The sequence below is a fragment of the Choloepus didactylus genome, chromosome 14 (assembly GCF_015220235.1).
Source record: "Choloepus didactylus isolate mChoDid1 chromosome 14, mChoDid1.pri, whole genome shotgun sequence".
In the NCBI taxonomy this organism is placed as follows: Eukaryota; Metazoa; Chordata; class Mammalia; order Pilosa; family Megalonychidae; genus Choloepus; species Choloepus didactylus.
In genome coordinates, this window is record NC_051320.1 from 50,202,909 (window position 1) to 50,225,625 (window position 22,717).

Sequence of the window (22,717 nt, forward strand, 5' to 3'; positions counted from 1 at the left end):
TTTCATTTAGTTTTTGTCCCCAGTTTTCTACTCATCAATCCATACACTGGATAAAGGGAGTGTGATCCACAAGGTTTTCCCAATCACACTGTCACCTCTTGTAAGCTACATAGTTATACAGTCGTCTTCAAGGGTCAAGGCTACTGGGTTGCAATTTGATAGTTTCAGGTATTTACTTCTAGCTATTGCAATACATTAAAACCTAAAAAGGGATATCTATATAGTGCATAAGAATGCCCACCAGAGTGACCTTTCAACTCCATCTGAAATATCTCAGCCACAGAAACCTTATTTTGTTTCATTTCGTATCCCTCTTTTGGTCAAGAAGATGTTCTCAAACCCACTCTGCCGGGTCCAAATTCATCCCCAGGAATTGTATCCTGTGTTGCCTGGGAGATTTACACCCCTGGGAGTCAGGTCCAATGTAGAGGGGAGGGCAGTAGCTTTTTTTTTTCTCTCTTTTTAGTTTTTGTTGTGGTAACATATATAGAACACCATTTATATGTGTACAATTCAGTTATATCATTTATGTTCATAACATTGTGCCACCATGACCACCATCCATTACCAAAACTTTTTCCATCCCAAACAGAAATCTGCACCCGTTATGTATTAACTCCCCATTTCACGATCCTACCACCACTTGCCAACCTATAGTCTACTTACTGTCTATATGAATTTGCTTATTCTAGGTATTTCCTGTCATTGAAATTATACAACATATTTCCTTTTGTGTCTGAGTTATTTCACTCATTATGATGTCAGGGGTCATCCATGTTGTTGCATGTATCAGAATTTGATTCCTTTTTATTGCTGAATCATGTTCCACTGTATGTATATGTGCCAGTTTGAATGTATTGTGTCCCCCAAACGCCATAATCTTTAATGTAATCTTGTGTAGGCAGATGTTATCAGTGTTGATTAGATTGTAATTCTTTGAGTGTTTCTGTGGAGATGCGCCCCACCCAGCTGTGGGTGATGACTCTGATTGGATAATTTCCATGGAGGTGTTGCTCCGCCCATTCAGGGTGGGCCTTCATCAGTGGAGCCATATAAATGAGCTGACAGGCGGAAGGAACTCAGTGCAGCTGTGAGTGACATTTTGAAGAGGAGCTACAGCCAAGAGGGACACTTTGAAGAAAGCACAGGAGCTGTACATGAGAGACAGTTTGAAGACAGTCGTTGAAGGCAGACTCTTTCTCTGGAGAAGCTAAAAGAGGACAAATAACACAAGTGCAACTGAAAGTGACATTTTTGAGGAACTGCATCCTAGAGAGGAATGTCCTGGGAGAAAGCCATTTTGAAACCAGAAGTTTGGAGCAGATGCCAGCCACGTGCTTTCCCAGCTAACAGAGGTTTTTCGGACACCATTGGCCATCCTCCAGTGAAGGTACCCGATTGCTGATGTGTTACCTCGGACGCCTTATGGCCTTACGACTGTAACCGTGTAACCAAATAAACCACCTTTTATAAAAGCCAATCCATTTCTGGTGTTTTGCATTCCAGCAGCATTAGCAAACTAGAACAGTATATAATACATCTTGTTTATCCATTCATCTGCCTATAGACATTTGGGTTGCTGCTACCTTTTGGCTAATGTGAACCATGCTGTTATGAACATTGGTGTGCAAATATCTGAATCTCTGTTTTTAGTTCTTTGGGATATATATCTAATAATGGGATTGCTGGATGCTATGGTAATTCTATATTTAACCTTCTGAGGAATCACCGGACTGTTTTTCATAGTGGCTATAGCATTTTACATCCCCACCAACAATGTACAAGTGTTCCTGTTTCTCTGCATCCTTGCCAGTAGTTATTATTTTCTGTTTTTTAAATAATAGCCATTCTAGTGGTTAATAGATATAACATTGTGGTTTTGATTTGCATTTCCCTAGTGATTAATGATGTTGTGCATCTTCTCCTGTGCTCATTGGCCATGTCTAATTTTTCTTGGAGAAATGTCTATTCAAATCCTTTGCCTATTTTTAAATAGGGTTGTTTGTCTTTTTGTTGTTGAGTTGTAGGAGTTCTTTATATATTTTGGATATTAAACTCTTGTCAGAGATATGATTTGCAGCTATTTTCTCATTCTGTAAGTTGTCTTTTCACTTTCAAGATGAAGTCCTTTGATCCAAAAGTGTTTAATGTCAATGAAGTCCAATTTATTTATTTTTTCTTTTTTTTGCTTGTGCTTTTGGTGTCATATCTAGGAATCCATTGTCTAGTACAATGTCCTGAAGATTTCCCCCATGTGTTCTTCTAAGAGTTTTATGGTTTTAGCTCTTATATTTAGGTCATTGATCCACTTTGAGTTTATCTTTGTAAGTGGTGTGAGGTAGGGTCTGATTTCATTCTTTGCATGTGGATATTCAGTTTTCCCAGCACTGTTTAAGAGTCTGTTCTCTCCTCATTGTGTGGACTGGGCAGACTTGTTGAAAATTAATTGCCCATAGGTTTCTGGGGCTGGCTAAGCTTTTGAGAGATGTGTTCCTGTCAAAAGAACTGCCAGCTTAGGTGAAAAAGGAGTATAACTATTCATGTCTTAAAATGAGGTATGAAGCCCCACCTTTCTACAGGTGGGAAGAAGACGGAGTAAGCTGCTCTTGGGGATTTTCCTTGAGGAAGGAGCGAGTATGTTTGCTTGTGGGAGGAAAGGAAATATTTGTGATATACAGACTGTAGTGGACTGTTTTATCATTTCTAAAATCTCACTTTGTTCCCTAAAAGTGGATTATACTTCCCTTCCTGTTGCTGTGTGTTTTTGAGTGCCTCTCTGAGGCATAATATTCTTCCCTATCCTATTGGCAGTGTTAACCATGTGACTTGCCTGGGCCAGTGGAATGTGAGCAGAAGGAACAGAGTGGTGGGTCTGAGTAGAAATCTTAAGAGGCATTGTATGTTTCTCCCTGCTCTCCTCCTCTTCCTCTGTCATGGGAACAGCATGTCCTAAATAGGGATTGAACCTAGTCTGGGACTCAGAAGAAGGTGTGAGAAGAGCCACAGTGAACCTCAACACTGGAGTTGGGCAGCAGCCAGGAACAGTGTCACAGCTGACCCACAACCCACAATTAATATTAATGAGAAATAAATCTTTGTTTTGTAAGCCATTGATATTTTGGGGTCACTTTTTATCACAGCAACGCTAACAGAGTAGTCATTTTTTAAAATCTGGAAAATACATTATAAGAAAGTTAGGCTTTAAAAAGTTATCTGGAGATAGCCATTATAAAATAGAATTTTCTTCCTGACTTCAAAAAATAAATTTTTAGGATAGAAAAGGTGGAAAATAAAAGTACATAAAAGGAACTAGTCATGGAGTGGGAGAGAATATCAGTCAGTGTGGGACCCACTCCTGCTGAGGAGAGTAGCGTCTACAGCAGCATCATGGCAACAGGAGAATCTCAAGGCTATGTGGGTTTTGCACATCTCCCAAATCAAGTATACAGAAAAGCCATGGAGATTACCCTTATAGTAGTAGGTGAGTCTGGATTGAGAAAGTCAGCATCAATCAGCTCATTATTTCTCACAGATTTGTATTCTCCAGAGTGTCTAGGTCTTTCCCATGGAATACAAAAGACTGTACAGGTGGAACAACCCAAAGTTTTAATCAAAGAAGGTGGTTCATTTGCTGCTCATAATAGTTGATACTCCAATATTTGGAGATGCAGTGGATACCAGTAATTGTTGGCAGCCTGTCATCAACTACATTGACAGTAAATTTGAGGACCACCTAAGTGCAGAATCTCTAGTGAACAGATGACAGATGCCTTACAACAGGGTGTAGTGTTGTGTATCCGTCATTTCTCCTTCAGGACATGGACTTAAACCATTGGATATTGAGTTTATGAGGCAGTTACATGAAAAAATTAATATCAGCCCCTTTGTTGCCAAAGCAGAGACACTCCCTACCGTACCCTATTGTAGTTTAAAAAACAGTAAATGAAAGAAATCCAAGAACATATAATTAAAATATATGAATTCTCAGGAACAGAAGATTAAGATGATAAGCTTGTTAAAAAGATAAAGCCTGTTTACCCCTTGCTGTGGTAGGTAGTAAAACCATCACTGATTAATAGCAAAGGGGTCAGAAGAAGACAGTATGTTTGAGGTGTTGCTGAAGTATATAAAAATAAAATTCATCCATATTTCCACTAGATGTAACTACTCTGAAATTTTGACTTAAATATTGTCTTTTTTTTCTATGCATGTATACCTTTCTTTCTTTTTTTTAAACTTTTCGTGAAATTGAATCCTGCGTTGTTTAATGTCACTAGTTTTTTTCCTGTGAATTAATTTTTTTTAAACTATGCTCTGTATTATTGATGTTTACACTTATGTAATGTTCTTTTTTGTACCTGATGAGCACTGTACAAATGAAGGGACTGCAGCATGTAGAAGTAATCTGATTAGGCTGGTTTGTGTCTATTATAATTTATTTAGAAGTCAGATCCTTTACTTTTAAAGTTTTTTAATTAAAATGGTGATTTTTTTAAATACAATAATTCCCAGAGCCCAGGATTCTTTATTTTCTCTAAAATATACACGCTTACACCAAGCACTGATAGCCTGATGTTTACTCCATCTTTAACTCCATACAAAAGACTTTAAAAGAAAAATAGTATTAAAATAAGGCATTCATATATAAAAACCGGTTAAATATACTTTTTACCATAGACTCTGATATTTAGGATTGATTTGCAATTGTCTAAGAGTTTAGGAAAAAAATAAGACATTCTGATAATTTGAAGCATTTTGCCAAACTGTCACCATATTTAAGTTTTCTTATTAGTTTTTTAATTTCATATTGTGTCAACATTGTTTTAATTAACTATTTTATATACTGTTGCAAGTATGCTTATGTAGTTCAATAACAATAGATAATACTTACTGAGTCCTTACTATTCGCCAGTCACCATGTGAAATGCTTTACATGTGCTGTTGGAAACAGTAATTTTTTTTTTTCATTTTTATTGAGATTGTTCAGATACCGTACAATTATCCAAAGATCCAAAGTGTACAATCACTTGCCCCTGGGTACCCTCATACAGCTGTGCATCCATCACACTTAATTTTTGTTCAATTTTTAGAAACTTTTCATTACTCCAGACAAGAAATAAAGTGAAAGATGAAAAAGAAAAAAAAAAAAAAAAAGAAAAGGAAACTCTAATCCTCCCCTATCCCTAACCAACCCCCCTCAATTGTTGACTCGTAGTATTGATATAGTACATTTGTTACTGTTTATGAAAAAATGTTGAAATACTACTAACTGTAGTGTATAGTTTGTAATAGGTATATAGTTCTTCCCTATATGCCCCTCTATTATTAACTTCTAATTGTATTGTCATACATTTGTTCTGGTTCATGGAAGTGATTTCTAGTGTTTGTACAGTTGATCATGGACATTGCCCACCATAGGATTCAGTTTTATACATTCCCATCTTTTGACCTCCAACTTTCCTTCTGGTAACATATATGACTCTGAGCTTCCCCTTTCCACCTCATTCACACACCATTCGGCGCTGTTAGTTATTCTCACATCTTGCTACCAACACCCCTGTTCATTTCCAAACATTTAAGTTCATCCTAATTGAACATTCTGCTCATACTAAGCAACCACTCCCCATTCTTAAGCCTTGTCCTATATCTTGGTACCTTATATTTCATGTCTATGAGTTTACATATTATAATTAGTTCCTATCAGTGAGACCCTGCAATAATTGTTCTAATGTGTCTGGCTTATTTCACTCAGTATATTGCCCTTGAGGTTTTGTCATCAACCCATCTTTTTTTTAATATGGTTTTGTTCACTCACCATACATTCCATCCCAAGTAAATAATCGATGGTTTTCTGCATGGTCATACATTTATGTGTTCACCACCTTCACCATTATCTATATAAGAGCATCTACATTTCTTCCACAAGGCAGGAGGGAGAGTCAAAGAAGGTAGAGAGGCAAAAGAAAGAGGAAAAAAAAAAGACAGCTAGGAAGCAGCAAAAGGAAAAATAACCTTAAATCAAATTAGAGTAAAGAATCAGACCGTACCACCAATGTCAAGTGTCTAACATGCCTCCCCTATCCCCTCCTCTTATCTGCATTCACCTTGGTATATCACCTTTGTTACATTAAAGGAAGCATAATACAATGATTCTATTAGTTACAGTCTCTAGTTTATGCTGACTGCATCCCTCCCCCAGTGCCTCCCCATTTTTAACACCTTGCAAGGTAGACATTTGCTTGTTCTCCCTCGTAAAAGAACATATTTGTACATTTTATCACAATTGTTGAATACTCTACATTTCATCAAGTTACACAGTCCCAGTCTTTATCTTTCCTTCTTTCTCGTGGTGTCTCACATGCTCCCCACCTTCCTCTCTCAACCGTATTCATAGTTAACTTTGTTCAGTGTACTTACATTGTTGTGCTACCGTCTCCCCAAATTGTGTTCCAAACCACGCACTCCTGTCTTCTATCACCATGTAGTGCTCCCTTTAGTATTTCCTGTAGGACAGGTGTCTTGTTCACAAAGTCTCTCATTGTCTGTTTGTCAGAAAATATTTTGAGCTCTCCCTCATATTCGAAGGACAGCTTTGCTGGATACAGGATTCTTGGTTGGCAGTTTCTCTCTTTCAGTATCTTAAATATATCACACCACTTCCTTCTTGCCTCCATGGTTTCTGCTGAGAGATCCGCACATAGTCTTATTAAGCTTCCTCTGTATGTAATGGATCGCTTTTCTCTTGCTGCTTTCAGGATTCTCTCTTTGTCTTTGACATTTGATAATCTGATTATTAAGTGTCTTGGTGTAGGTCTATTCATATCTCTCTGTTTGGAGTACGCTGCGCTTCTTGGATCTGTAATTTTATGTCTTTCATAAGAGATGGGAAATTTTCATTAATTATTTCCTCTATTATTGCTTCTGCCCCCTTTCCCTTCTCTTCTCCTTCTGGGACACCAATGATACGTACATTATTGTACTTTGTTTCATCCTTGAGTTTCTGGAGACGTTGCTCATATTTTTTCATTTTTTTCTCCATCTGCTCCTTTGCATGTAGGCTTTCAGGTGTTTTGTTCTCCAGTTCTTGAGTGTCTTCTTCTGCCTCTTGAGATCTGCTGTTGTATGTTTCCATTGTGTCTTTCATCTCTTGTGTTGTGCCTTTCATTTCCATAGATTCTACTAGTTGTTTTTTTGAACTTTTGATTTCTGCCGTATACATGCCCAGTGCTTCCTTTACAGCCTCTATCTCTTTTGCAATATCTTCTCTAAACTTTTTGAATTGATTTAGCATTAGTTGTTTAAATTCCTGTTCAGTTGAAGGGTACGTTTGTTCCTTTGACTGGGCCATAACTTTGTTTTTCTTAGTGTAGGTTGTAATTTTCTGTTGTCTAGGCATGGTTTCCTTGGTTATCCAAATCAGGTTTTCCCAGACCAGAACAGGCTCAGGTCCCAGAGGGAAGAAATATTCAGTATCTGGTTTCCCTGAGGGTGTGTCTTAGAAAATTGCTCCACCCTTTGATGCCTCGGGTCACTGTGCTTTTCTGCCCAGCAGGTGACGCCTGTTAGCCTGTAATTCTTGACTGGTGTGAGGAGGTATGGCCGTGTTCCCCCAGGCTCTGGGGTCTGGTTCTGAATGGAAAGGGCCCCACCCCTTTCCTCCTAGAGAAGACAGAGCTCCCAGGTGGAGGTCATTAGCATTTCAATGGTCTCTCTCTCTGCTTGTGCTGTCTCCACTCTTCTCCACTTCACAGCCCTGGAAACTGAAAATGACTGGGGCTTTCTCCACTGAGCCAAAAAAGAAACAGATAGTCCCCTTCAGACCCAGTCCAAGGCGACCCTCCGGCTCTCCCAGGTCAGTCGTCACCCAAAGCCTCTGTCTGTTTTTTGGGGATGCGTACCTGTAGTGAGCAGTTCACACTCGCTACTTAAAACCCCAGTTGCAGCTCAGCTGAGCTATATTTGCTTGCTGGAAGACAGCTTCTCTCTGGCACCACTTGGCTTTGCAGCTCGGGCTGTGGGGGAGGGGGTCTCACGACTTGGTTCTGCAGGTTTTACTTACAGATTTTATGCTGTGTTCTTGGGCATTCCTCCCAATTCAGGTTGGTGTATGATGAGTGGATGGTCTCGTTTGTCCCCCCGTAGTTATTCTGGATTATTTACTAGTTGTTTCTGGTTTTTTGCAGTTGTTCCAGGGGGACTACTTAGCTTCCACTCTTCTCTATGCCGCCATCTTGCCCCTCCTCCAGAAACAGTAATTTTAAAACAATTGTGTCATACTGATACTAATCTTTGATTTATTGTTTTTGATGATCTTGTTAGTTTCAAGGAGTAGTGGTTAGATATTATAGGATACTCCTTTATAGGAATTTTTCTGATATTTTTCTTATGATTAGACTGGGATTATGGGTTTTCGGGAGGAAGACTGCAGAGGTAGACTACTATTTTCATTATATTATATCAAGAATACATTCTACTTTTTGATTACCTTTAATATGTTTTTTCAGATGTATTATTTCAGCGCTTTGCAAAGATTTTCATTGGCTGTCTTGCAGCTGTTTCTAGTGGTATGATGTATGCTCTCTACTTATCAGCCTACCATGAGCGGAAATTCTGGTTTTCCAACAGGCAGGTAAGAAAACAAAAGTTTGAGCATATGAAAGTTTTTTTAGTATTTAATATTAATTTTAGCAGTATGTTTTCTAAGAGTCAAAATGTTTGTGTATGTATGACAAGTGCTGTCTTAATTACAGCCATTAGAAACAAAATGCTTTAGCAGTTCTTTTGAGAACACAATCACAGTATCAATCTTGAAATATTTAATAGAATATCTTTCAAAGCCAGGGAATAGAATTTTTTCATTATTCATTAGTTTATAGTGTAGCTTTCAGAGGTAATTTATATACATAAAAGTAAACACGTATACATAGTTTATACGTATGATATTATATTCTAAATGTTGTTTTGCACATTGCTTTTTTTAAAATGCAGTTTTATTGGGATATGTTTATACACCATACAGACCATCTGGAGTATACAACTACTGGCTCACAGTATCATCACATAGTTGTGCATATAACCCCATGATCAATTTTAGAACATTTTCATTGCTCTAGAAAAATAAAAAAGAAAACCCAAATCTTCCCAAACCCCTTTTGCCCTCTATTATTGGCCCATAGTATTGGTGTAGTGCATTTGTTACTGTTGATGAAAGAGTATTAAAATATTACTGTTAACTGTAGTCCATAGCTTGCAATAGGTACATTTTTCCCATGTACCCCTCTATTAACTCCTTGTAATAGTGTCATACATTTGTTCTACTTTATGAAAGAATGTTTTTATATTTGTACAGTTAATCATGGATATTGTTCACCACAAGATTCACTGTGTTATACAGGGAATAGAATTTTGAGGGTGCTTTCCATCTTGCAATTAATTTATCAGGGAATTTTGATGACAGTGAAGTGTTATGGAGTCATTCAGTCAATTTTTAATAGTTTTGGTAGCTCACATTTCAGAAACAATCTGGAACGTTAAGCATTAAAGTATTTTAATTTTTAAATTACATGATTAGAATGTGGGGAGAAGTTGAAAATGATTAACAGGCATTATATAGTATTATATTCTCACCTCATATACTATGTTTAATATAGGGTCTTAAATCATGTTTCTTTCACAGACTCTTTAGTAACTATAGTTATGTTGATGATTTCATAATTTGGTCATTGAATAACTTTGTTTTTAGACTTATCTTCATAATCAGGTATATTAGAAATATGAATTTGCAAAGTTCAAAGTGTTACCACTTGATTTTAGAGTTCTTTTTTTTTTTTTTTTTTTTTGTCCAAATCTTTTTTTTTCCTGGTTCTTATTTTTGAGCAATAAGTCAAGCTGATTAAATGTTTTTAGGCTACTGATATGTGTAACACCACCAAAACCTTTAAGGGAGTAATTATTGACTGCACCTGTATGGACTTGACAAATCCTATTACTGTAGCATATACTATTTCCTTGAATTATAGATAAGATACATATTATACTATAAATACACTATATACTAATAATTCTATATATGATATATAACAATAATATAATACTATTAGATTTACTAATAGTAGTTCTCAACACCAGATGTATAATTGAATCATCTGGGGAGTTTAAAAAAATAACCTCCTTCCCGGATTCTTAGGTGAGGCAAATGGAGTGGCTGTGATCAATAGTTAAAAAAATATTTCCAGGTGATTCTGTTGTATAGGCAGAATTGAGAACAACTAACAGTTTGGAAATATAGAAGGCATTTGTTAAGAACCTTCTTTTTCAAAGCACTGTGTGTGGACGAGCAGCATTGCATCACCTAGAGTTCTTTTTTTTTAAGAACTGCAGACTCTCAGACCCTAAGTCAGAGTCGGAATCTACATTTTAATAAGAACTCACAGTGTTTCATATGCGCGTTAAATCTGAGAAGCAGTGATTAAGAATTTACATCTTCGAAATCCTAGAAAGAAGCAAATCTGTTTTCATTCATAAAAAAATTATTTTAAGGAAATGTGTTTTCTTTAGACTAATAAGCTCTAAATGGGGGGGGGGAAGGCTCATTGGTGAAATATATCTGTGAAAGACTTCGTTTTGGAGATTGACAGTATATAATAAACACTAAAACTCAGAGAAGTCTTGAGATGAAGAAACCCATTTACTTTGTTTAATCCAGTCTTTCCCAAATTACAGAATTCTTTTTTAGATGTAATTCTCATTTATATCTTAGGAAGTTCTGTTGATCAAAATTTGGAAAAACTACTTTAATATCTTTTATTATGATTTTTTTAATATATTTACCATGTGGTCTTTACTGGAAATCTTTATTTCTTCACGTAGTTTTAGTCAATTGTTTAGTGTCCCTTCCTTTCAGCCTGCTCAACTCCCTTTAGTATTTCTTATAGGACTGATTACCTGTGATGAAGTCCCTCAGCTTTTGATTATCTGGGAATGTTTTCATCTCCCCCTCATTTTTATCCTCCAGGTGTTTGTGAATTCTCCAAGTCTCTGATGGTTATTGACTTCTATTTGTATTCCATTGTGGTCAGAGAATGTGCTTTGAACAAATTCATTTTTTTTTTTTTTCATTTATTGAGGCTTGTTTTTATGCCCAGCGTATGGTCCATTCTGGAGAAAGATCCATGATCACTAGAGAAGAATGTGTGTCCCGGTGACCTGGGATGTAATATTCTATATATGTCTGTTAAAATTTTCTATATCTCTCTCTCCTTTCTTTGTTTCTCTGTCAGTAGGGCTCCCTTTCGTATCTAAAGTAGGGCAGGTCTTTTATTAGCAAAATTGTCTGAGCATCTGTTTGTCTGTGAAAAATTTAAGCTCTCCCTCAAATTTGAAGGAGAGTTTTGCTGGATAAAGTATTCTTGGTTGGAAATTTTTCTCTCTCAGAATTTTAAATATGTCGTGCCACTGCCTTCTCGCCTCCATGGTGGCCGCTGAGTAGTCAGTACTTAGTCTTATGTTGTTTCCTTTGTATGTGGTGAATTGCTTTTCTCTTGGTGCTTTCAGAACTTGCTCCTTCTCTTTAGTATTTGACAGTCTGATTAGAATATGTCTTGGCGTGGGTTTATTTGGATTTATTCCATTTGGAGTTAACTGGGCATTTATGCTTTGTGTATTTATATTGTGTAGAAGGTTTGGGAATTTTTCCCCAACAGTTTCTTTGAATACTGTTTCTAGACCTTTACCCTTCTCTTCCCCTTCTGGGACACCAATGAGTCTTAAATTTGGACGTTTTATTTTATCTATCGTATCCCTGAGATCCATTTCGATTTTTTTAAAATTTTTTCCCCATTCTTTCTTTTGTTCTTTCATTTTCTGTTCTGTGGTCCTCGAGGAGGCTGAGTTGTTGTTCAACTTCCTCTAATCTTGTATTATGAGTATCCAGAGTCTTTTTAATTTGGCCTACAGTTTCTTTAATTTCCATAAGATCTTCTATTTTTTTATTTACTCTTGCAATTTCTTCTTTATGCTCTTCTATGGTCTTCTTTATGTCTTTTATATCCTATGCCATGCTCTTCTTCATGTCCTTTATATCCTGAGCCATGCTCTTGTTGCCTGTCTGTAATTCTTTGATTAATTGTGCCAAGTACTGTGTGTCTTCTGATGTTTTGATTTGGGTGTTTGGTTTGGGTTCTCCATATTGTCTGGTTTTATCATATGCTTTAGGATTTTCTGTCGTTTTTGGCCTCTTGGCATTTGCTTTACTTGATCCCTAATTTGACAGAACTGCAGTTTGGTGGCATACAGTTTCTCTAACTAACTGGCAGATGGCGTCCGTGAGTCACCTATTCCCCTCAAGTCAGTTCTCCCCCACTTTGTCTTTGTCATGTGTGGGGGTCTGATTCTTGTGGGTTCCAATTGGTGCACCAAGTTTGGGTGTGTTGTTGGTGCTGTCTGCCCTGAATGTGGGGTGTGTGTCTGGGTGGTTAGGCAGGCTGGGCAGCTTTAATAATCAAACGTCCCAGGTGTTCCCGGCAATTTAAGGCTGTTCTCTGCTGCTGACCCAAAAGTCCTTGGTATTCATGTAGCGTCCCTGGGATTTCCGAGCGGTTCCCCCTTCCCAGCTGTGCTCTTCCAGGACCCCTGCTGAGGGAGGGCTGCGCCACGTCACTAGTGTGCGCTGGCCTGCCAGGGAAGCCCTGGGACGCTGGGCTGTGCAGGGGCGCTCCCAGCCCGCTTCAAAGATGGTTGAATGGGAAGCGTTAACTTCCCCGTTTTCGCACAGCTCTGCCCTCCCAGCTCCAGGACAGTCAGCCGTGGGTGTATTAAAAGCCACTCTCCACAGCCAATATTGTGGCTTGTGTGTAGTGCTGCAGGAAAGATTCCACGTCACTCTGGGTTTCTTGGCGCGGCTCTGGGCTGTGAGTTTGGCCCCGGGCAGGAGCATCCCCCGCCCACTGGGGAGATGGCTGCCAGGAATGCGGTTTTTTTCCTCCTTTTGGCTCCCCTCTGCTCCTCTGGTCTCGAGACAATCAGCAGCGGGTGTCGGAAGGGGTATCCTCCACGCCGGACACCAAGGCATTAGCCCAGCTGGCTCCCGCCATGCTTCACTGCGCGGCTCTCCCCGTCATATCTGCAGCCATCCCGGGCTTTTTTTTTTAAAGAACTAGTCCATCTCCAAATGCCAGCCCACCATTTCCCCACACTGCAGTGTGGCTGCGAGACTTTCAGCTGACTCACTCACTCGTTTCAGAATGCAGGCTCCTAGTTTCACCAAATGCACGTTCCCTGCGGATTTAGCAGACCTTGTCCGGCTGGTGTATCGCTGGCAGTGGTGTTCTGGGTCACTTTCTGGTTTTTATCTAGTGTTTTTTTGCCCTGTCTCACCTAGCCGCCATCTTAGATTCTCCATTTTTTATTCTGGTATTAATTGATAAATATTATGCATGAAAATAAATTGAATTTGATTTTAAAGGATTTTAGATCCATGAAAGCTTGATTTGGCATAAAAAATACAAAGCTTCCTAATGTCTTTTACTACTATATTCTTGGTTCTTTAGAGCCTAATTCTAGGAATTTTATAACTTGCTTAAATTTCTGGAAAATCATTTGAAGAGCACTTATTAAGTGTCTGCTTCTCTTGTAGAGTGCTGATTAAGGGTTTATAGTTCTGGGTACATGGTGATGTTAAAAAGTAATAGAAAATAATACTTTCTTTTTAAACTAATCTTTTTATTATGGACTTCTAATGGCCTCAACCATTATTCTTTATAACCTTCCTTATTATTCTTGCTATCTTTAGGCCATTTCTTTTGGTTTTCCTTAATATAACAGATAAATGACTTATGAGTTACAATCCATTTTAAGCCTTATGTGTCTTATTAAAATGATTAAAAAGTTTAACGTCTTCATTTAATGTGGCTATTAGTAATTAAAGGAAAAATCAAACATGCCTTTGAATAAAGGAATAAATAAATAGTATGTTAATTTAGAAGGTGAGGGAGGGAAGGAAAATTGCAGCTGGAACTTAGGAGAGTGATATATGAATAATCATTTCATTTTCTCTTAGGAGCTTGAAAGGGAAATCACATTTCAGGGTGACAGTGCCATATACTATTCATATTATAAAGATATGTTAAAGGCACCTTCATTTGAAAGAGGTATGATGATCACATTTGTATTTTTAATAACAATATTTTCTGAAATAAAATATTGTTCATCTGGATTGGAGTGCTTGCATGTGAGCATTTTTGTCAGACTACAGATATTGCTCTTTATTGTGCTTAATAAAAAATTGGAAAAATGAGTATTATATTCTGGGTTTTAAATAATAGACTAAAATATTTACTGATCTCTGAATGACATGTTTATTTATTGTAAAAGCAGAATAAATAATCTAGGGAAGATTTTTTCTCTCTTTAGGTATCTATGAACTGACACATAACAACAAAACTGTGTCTCTGAAGACTATAAATGCAGTGCAGCAAATGTCTGTATATCCAGAACTTATTGCCAGCGTTTTATATCAAGCAACTGGTAGCAATGTACTTGTTTTACCTTTGATCTTACATTTTCTCACATATTTATGACTCCTCACATTATTTACTGTCATCCTTTGATCTGTCTCTTTCTCTTTTTACATTCAGGAGATTATTGAGCCAATGTATTTCTATATTGGCATTGTTTTTGGATTGCAAGGAATATATGTGACTGCCTTATTTGTTACAAGTTGGCTTATGAGTGGAACATGGCTAGCAGGAATGCTTACTGTTGCCTGGTTCATTATTAACAGGTGAGAAAGGTGTTTTTAATTGATTTTTACAATTTTTTTTGTCTGTGGTCATCAGAGCTCTAAAAATGGATCCCCATGATTCCATGCCCTAATCCCAAGAATCTGTGAATATGATGAGATACCATTCCCAAATGATTATGTAAAATGGCTCAGTTGTTCTCAAGGTAGGAAGATTATCTAGTGGGACTGATCCAATCATAAGAGCCCTTAAAGGCAGAGAGATTTCTTCAACTGGTGCAGAAAGGGAAGTCAGAGAGATTCAAAGCTTGAGAAGGATTTGATGCACTGTTGCTGGCTTGAAGCTTAGAGAAGTGAATTTTGCCAGCAAGCAGTAATCTTGTAAGAGGAGTACAACCTGCAGATAAGAACCAAAGACCCAGCTGATACCTTGATTTTAGCTGGTGAGACCCTGAGCAGAGAAATAAAGCCATGCTGTGCTGGACTTTGTGAAAAACTAAATTTGTGTGGTTTTAAACTGCTGCATTAGTGGTAATTTGTCACATAACAATAAAATACATAATATATCAGTCTTGTATCTTTTTTCAGATATAGAGATGTTGGTGTAAATGGATATGTCTCTTCTTTCCTCTTTTATTTAAAATTGATAACATAGCTTTTTTTTTTTTTAATTAAATTCAGTTTTATTGAAATACATTCACACACCATACAATCATCCATGGTATACAATCCACTGTCCACAGTATGATAACATAGTTATGCGTTCATCACCACAATCTATCTCTAAACATTTTCCTTACATCAGAAAGAACCAGCACAAGAATACAGTTACAGTCTTAAGGCCATAAAGTGTCCAAGGTAACCCATCAGCAATTGGGTAACTTCACTGGAGGATGGCCAATGGTGTCCAGAAAACCTCTGTTAGCTGGGAAGGCACGTGGCTGGTGTCTGCTCCAAAGTTCTGGTTTCAAAATGGCTTTCACCCAGGATGTTCCTCTCTAGGCTGCAGTTCCTCAAAAATGTCACTCTTAGTTGCACTTGGGGTATTTGTTCTCTCTCAGCTTCTCCGGAGCAAGAGTCTGCTTTCAATGGGCCGTTTTCAAACTCATTCTCATCTGCAGCTCCTGTGCTTTCTTCAGAGTGTCCCTCTTGGCTGTAGCTGGTAACATAGCTTTTTGAAAAGAAAGAGGAAGGCTTCGGATACATCACTGTTAAGTTAACTACCATAGATAAGAACTCTGTACTGATCTATGTCAGTGTGCTTTAAATTTAATAAACCAATCCCCTTTGGTGAGCAAAGGAGCCTCTGTTCTTTAATAGTGAACAAAAAAAGAATAGGGATGGTGCTTCTTTGAAATGGAGGGCTGATATGAAGATGTCATAAAATTTTCTTGGCATTGGTCAGTGTCAATTTTTTTTTTTTTTTTTTTTTTTGTGTAATGGACATTCTTCCTCTCTGTAGTACCCCCCCCATAGCATTTAACATGATTAAATTTTTAAAAATCAATTATTTCTTCTGTTATATATGTTTTCTTTCATTTTCTTTGGGCAATTGCCAGATGAAAAAATATGATGCTTTCAAGTTATTGAGATTTAGCATTAAAGGTATATCTTTATGGGGCTTTATTTATATTTAGAGTTACATGCTGGCAACAATTTGATGTAAAGACTTTTTAAAAAATCTTCTTATAGCTATCTTGCTTTGTAGTTTAAGCATACACTTAAAAGCACAGGGATGAACTAAACTTTTATTACAAAAGCAGTATATTTACATTGTGGAAAATTGAGAACAGCAAAAAATAAAACAGTCACATTCCCATCACATAGGTCTCACTCATCATTGTTTATACATTAGTACATATTGTTTTTGATCTTTTTTCTTTGTGAATATATGTGTTTCTATGTGTGTATTTTTATGTGTTTTTTGCCAAAATGAGATATATTACACATACTATTTTATGTTGTTTCTTTTTTCGGTATAGTCTCTACCTCTCCATTTCAATAACTTTTCATCTTATCTAATATCCAGTCAGTATTTAAATTTCCCTGGTTGATTGCAAAATAACCTTCATAACTAGTTTATCCAAATGAGTATCTAATCCAGGACTACATATTGCATTTGGCTGTTAGATTCCTTAATTCTCTTTAAATATAATATAGTCCTCTTTTATGACAATTATTATCATGCTGTGGTCATTTGGCATATCTAACTGAAGCTTGCGTAGGAGTAACCTCCAAGGCAGCCTCTTGACTCTGTTTGAATACTTTTAGGCAGTGAAACCTTATTTTGTTGCCTTTCTTTTCCCCCTTTTGGTTAAAAAGGCATTCTCAACCCCTCGATGCCAGGGTCAGGCTCATTTTCAGAATCCATGTACCACGTCACCAGGGAGACTCATTCTTCTGGGGATCCTCTCCAATGTTGCAGGGAGGGTGATGAATTTATTTGCAGAGTTATGATTAGAGAGATAAAGTCCACATTTGAGCAACAAAAAAGTTCTCTGGAGGTGACTCTTAGGCATAATTGTAGGTGGGCTTAGCCTCCCCTTTAAGTTTCACAAGGCAACCATAACTTTCATAAGACAAAGCCTCCATATTGAGGGCTTGACTTATAAAGTAGGGGGTTCCTAAGTTCACATAGCATATGTTCTGTCCACAATAATCTATCCATATCTCACATTATCATCGCTTAGTTGTACAGTCCTCATCACTCTCCATTTTAAACAATTCTTGTGACCCAAAACACTTTATAGCTTTTTTTAGCCCATAATTATTTGTCCCTATTATTTGGGTGTATTAGTATAGTATTGCTATTAACTGTAGTCCCTAGTATGCAATAAGTAGATTTTTCCCTTATACAGTTCTGTTGTCAATTCTCTGTACTAGTGTCATACCTTAGAAGTTTGTAATGCAAACACCTATCTATATTTGTAGTGCTGATCTGTGGGATACATATCTTTGAACAGCCCCTTTCAATCCTATTAGTCTTCAATACAGCACTGATACTTACATCCTATTAACAAACGAACATCACCCCTATCCATTCTCATACCTTTGAATTCACCATCATTTACATATCTGAACATACTAGATTATCGTTCCCCTTCACTGTCTTCTGTCTATCACTAGGTTCCCAGTATTCTATATTATAAGACTGATTTTACGTTGTTGAGGGAGTTCACAGTGGTGACATACAGTGTCTCTCCTTTTTGTGTCTGACTTATTTCACTCAGCATTGTATCTTCAAGTTTCAACCATGTTGTCATATGTTTCAGGACCTTGTTCCTTCTTAGTGCTACATAGTATTCCATCATATGTATATACCACATTTTGTTTGTCCACTCATCGTTGAAGGACACTTGGATTGTTTCTATCTCTTGGCAATTATGAACAGTTTTGCTATGAACATCGGTGTACAAATGTCTGTTCATGTCACTGCTTTCAAATCTTCTAGGTATATACTGAGAAATGTAATTGCTGGACTGCAGGGTAATTTGATATCTAGTTTTCTGAGAAACCACCAAACTGTCTTCCACAGTGGCTGTACCATTATACGTTCCCACCAGCAATGAATAAGAGTTCCAATTTCTCCACATCCTCCACACTGTTTTGACCACTGTGGCTTTATAGTAATTTTCAAAGTCTGGAAGTGTAAGTTCTCCCACTTCAGTCTTCTTTTTTAGGATGTTTTTGGCAATTCGAGGCCCCTTTCCCTTCCAAATAAATTTGATAACCAGCTTTTCAAAGTCTGCAAAGTAGGTTTTTGGAATTTTGATTGGAGTTGCATTGAATCTATAGATGAGTTTGGGAAGAATTGACATCTTAACAACATCTAGTCTTCATATTCATGGGCACGGAATATTTTTCCACCTATGTAGGTCCTTTTTAATTTCTTTTAGTAAAGTTTTGTAATTTTCTGTGTAGAGGTCTTTTACATCCTTGGTTAAGTTTATTCCTAGGTACTTGATTTTTTTAGTTGCTATTGTGAATGGAATTCACTAAAATTGCGCTTGGAAAGTTATCACTTCTACTATGTTACATTCTACAGTAAAAATAGGATTTAAAAAAAAGATCATATCATCTGCAAATAATGACAGTTTTACTTCTTCCTTTCCAATTTGAATACCTTTTCCTTCTTTCTTGGTGAATTGCTATGGCTAGAACTTCTAGCACAGTGTTCAATAATAGAGATGACAATGTACATCCTTGTCTCATTCTCAGTCTATGGGGGAAGTCTTTCAGTCTCTCACCAGTGAGTACTATGTTGGTTGTGGGTTTTTCATATATGCCCTTTATCATACTGAAGAAGTTTCCTTCAGTTCCTCCCTTTTGATGTGTTTTTATCAAAAAGGGGAGGCGGGGCAAGACGGCAGACTGGTGAGCTGTATGTTTTAGTTACTCCTCCAGGAAAGTAGGTAGAAAGCCAGGAACTGCGTGGACTGGACACCACAGAGCAATCTGACTTTGGGCATACTTCATACAACACTCATGAAAACGTGGAACTGCTGAGATCAGGGAAATCTGTAAGTTTTTGCGGCCAGGGGACCCGCGCCCCTCCCTGCCAGGCTCAGTCCCGGGGGAGGAGGGGCTGTCAGCTCCGGGAAGGAGAAGGGAGAACTGCAGTGGCAGCCCTTATCGGAAACTCATTCTACTGATTCAAACTCCAACCATAGATAGACTGAGACCAGACACCAGAGAATCTGAGAGCAGCCAGCCCAGCAGAGAGGAGACAGGCATAGAAAAAAAACAACACGAAAAACTCCAAAATAAAAGCAGAGGATTTTTGGAGTTCTGGTGAACATAGAAAGGGGAAGGGCCCTGAGGCGCATATGCAAGTCCCGAAGAAAAGCTGATCTCTCTGCCCTGTGGACCTTTCCTTAATGGCCCTGGTTGCTTTGTCTCTTAGCATTTCAATAACCCATTAGATCTCTGAGGAGGGCCCGTTTTGTTTTCTTTTTTTTTTTTTAATTCTTTTTTCTCTTTCTAAAACAAATACTCTAAGAAGCCCAATACAGAAAGCTTCAAAGACTTGCTATTTGGGCAGGTCAAGTAAAGAGCAGAACTAGGAGAGCTCTGAGACAAAACGCAATAATCCAGTGGCTGAGAAAATTCACTAAACACCACAACTTCCCAAGAAAAGGGGGGTGTCCGCTCACAGCCATCATCCTGGTGGACAGGAAACACTCCTGCCCATCGCCAGCCCCATAACCCAGAGCTGCCCCAGACAACCCAGTGTGACGGAAGTGCTTCAAATAACAGGCACACACCACAAAACTGGGCGTGGACATTAGCCTTCCCTGCAACCTCAGCTGATTGTCCCAGAGTTGGGAAGGTAGAGCAGTGTGAATTAACAAAGCCCCATTCAGCCATCATTTGAGCAGACTGGGAGCCTCCCTACACAGCTCAGCAGCCCAGAACTGCCCTGGGGGGACGGCACTCACCTGTGACATAGCACAGTCATCCCTCAACAGAGAACCCGGGGTGCACGGCCTGGAAGAGGGGCCCACTTGCAAGTCTCAGGAGCCATACGCCAATACCAAGGACTTCTGGGTCAGTGGCAGAGACAAACTGTGGCAGGACTGAACTGAAGGATTAGACTATTGCAGCAGCTTTAAAACTCTAGGATCACCAGGGAGATTTGATTGTTAGAGCCACCCCCCCTCCCTGACTGCCCAGAAACACGCCCCATATACAGGGCAGGCAACACCAACTACACACGCAAGCTTGGTACACCAATTGGACCCCACAAGACTCACTCCCCCACTCACCAAAAAGGCTAAGCAGGGGAGAACTGGCTTGTGGAGAACAGGTGGCTCGTGGATGCCACCTGCTGGTTAGTTAGAGAAAGTGTACTCCACGAAGCTGTAGATCTGATAAATTAGAGATAAGGACTTCAATTGGTCTACAAATCCTAAAAGAACCCTATGAAGTTCAGCAAATGCCACAAGGCCAAAAACAACAGAAAATTATAAAGCATATGAAAAAACCAGACGATATGGATAACCCAAGCCCAAGCACCCAAATCAAAAGACCAGAAGAGACACAGCACCTAGAGCAGCTACTCAAAGAACTAAAGATGAACAATGAGACCATAGTAAGAGAGATAAAGGAAATCAAGAAGACCCTAGAAGATCATAAAGAAGACATTGCAAGACTAAATAAAAAAATGGATGATCTTATGGAAATTAAAGAAACTGTTGACCAAATTAAAAAGATTCTGGACACTCATAGTACAAGACTAGAGGAAGTTGAACAACGAATCAGTGACCTCGAAGATGACAGAATGGAAAATGAAAGCATAAAAGAAAGAATGCGGAAAAAAATTGAAAAAATCAAAATGGACCTCAGGGATATGATAGATAATATGAAACGTCCAAATATAAGACTCATTGGTGTCCCAGAAGGGGAAGAAAAGGGTAAAGGTCTAGGAAGAGTATTCAAAGAAATTGTTGGGGAAAACTTCCCAAATCTTCTAAACAACATAAATACACAAATCATAAATGCTCAGCAAACTCCAAATAGAATAAATCCAAATAAACCCACTCCGAGACATATACTGATCACACTATCAAACACAGAAGAGAAGGAGCAAGTTCTGAAAGCAGCAAGAGAAAAGCAATTCACCACATACAAAGGAAACAGCATAAGACTAAGTAGTGACTACTCAGCAGCCACCATGGAGGCAAGAAGGCAGTGGCATGATATATTTAAAATTCTGAGTGAGAAAAATTTCCAGCCAAGAATACTTTATCCAGCAAAGCTCTCCTTCAAATTTGAGGGAGAGCTTAAATTTTTCACAGACAAACAAATGCTGAGAGAATTTGCTAACAAGAGACCTGCCCTACTGGAGATACTAAAGGGAGCCCTACAGACAGAGAAACAAAGAAAGGACAGAGAGACTTGGAGAAAGGTTCAGTACTAAAGAGATTTGGTATGGGTACAATAAAGGATATTAATAGACCGAGGGGAAAAATATGACAAACATAAACCAAAGGATAAGATGGCCGATTCAAGAAATGCCTTCACGGTTATAACGTTGAATGTAAATGGATTAAGCTCCCCAATTAAAAGATATAGATTCGCAGAATGGATCAAAAAAAATGAATCATCAATATGTTGCATACAAGAGACTCATCTTAGACACAGGGACACAAAGAAACTGAAAGTGAAAGGATGGAAAAAGATATTTCATGCAAGCTACGGCCAAAAGAAAGCAGGTGTAGCAGATAAAATAGACTTCAAATGCAGGGATGTTTTGAGAGACAAAGAAGGCCACTACGTACTAATAAAAGGGGCAATTCAGCAAGAAGAAATAACAATCGTAAATGTCTATGCACCCAACCAAGGTGCCACAAAATACATGAGAGAAACACTGGCAAAACTAAAGAAAGCAATTGATGTTTCCACAATAATTGTGGGAGACTTCAACACATCACTCTCTCCTATAGATAGATCAACCAGACAGAAGACCAATAAGGAAATTGAAAACCTAAACAATCTGATAAATGAATTAGATTTAACAGACATCTACAGGACATTACATCCCAAATCACCAGGATACACTTACTTTTCTAGTGCTCATGGAACTTTCTCCAGAATAGATCATATGCTGGGACATAAAACAAGCCTCAATAAATTTAAAAAGATTGAAGTTATTCAAAGCACATTCTCTGACCACAATGGAATACAATTAGAAGTCAATAACCATCAGAGACTTAGAAAATTCACAAATACCTGGAGGTTAAACAACACACTCCTAAACAATCAGTGGGTTAAAGAACAAATAGCAAGAGAAATTGCTAAATATATAGAGACGAATGAAAATGAGAACACAACATACCAAAACCTATGGGATGCAGCAAAAGCAGTGCTAAGGGGGAAATTTATAGCACTAAACGCATATATTAAAAAGGAAGAAAGAGCCAAAATCAAAGAACTAATGGATCAACTGAAGAAGCTAGAAAATGAACAGCAAACCAATCC

At 38.1% G+C, this 22,717-nt stretch overlaps 1 protein-coding gene across 1 annotated transcript in view; it reads left to right on the top strand.

The window, feature by feature from the left end:
- The window catches only part of DPY19L4 (dpy-19 like 4), a 112,998-nt gene that overhangs the window by 21,549 nt on the left and 68,732 nt on the right, over positions 1–22,717 (top strand). The window contains 4 exon segments of the mRNA XM_037803183.1: positions 8,505–8,629; positions 14,057–14,147; positions 14,410–14,531; positions 14,634–14,779. Of these exon segments, the coding sequence (XP_037659111.1) occupies positions 8,505–8,629; positions 14,057–14,147; positions 14,410–14,531; positions 14,634–14,779 (484 nt within the window).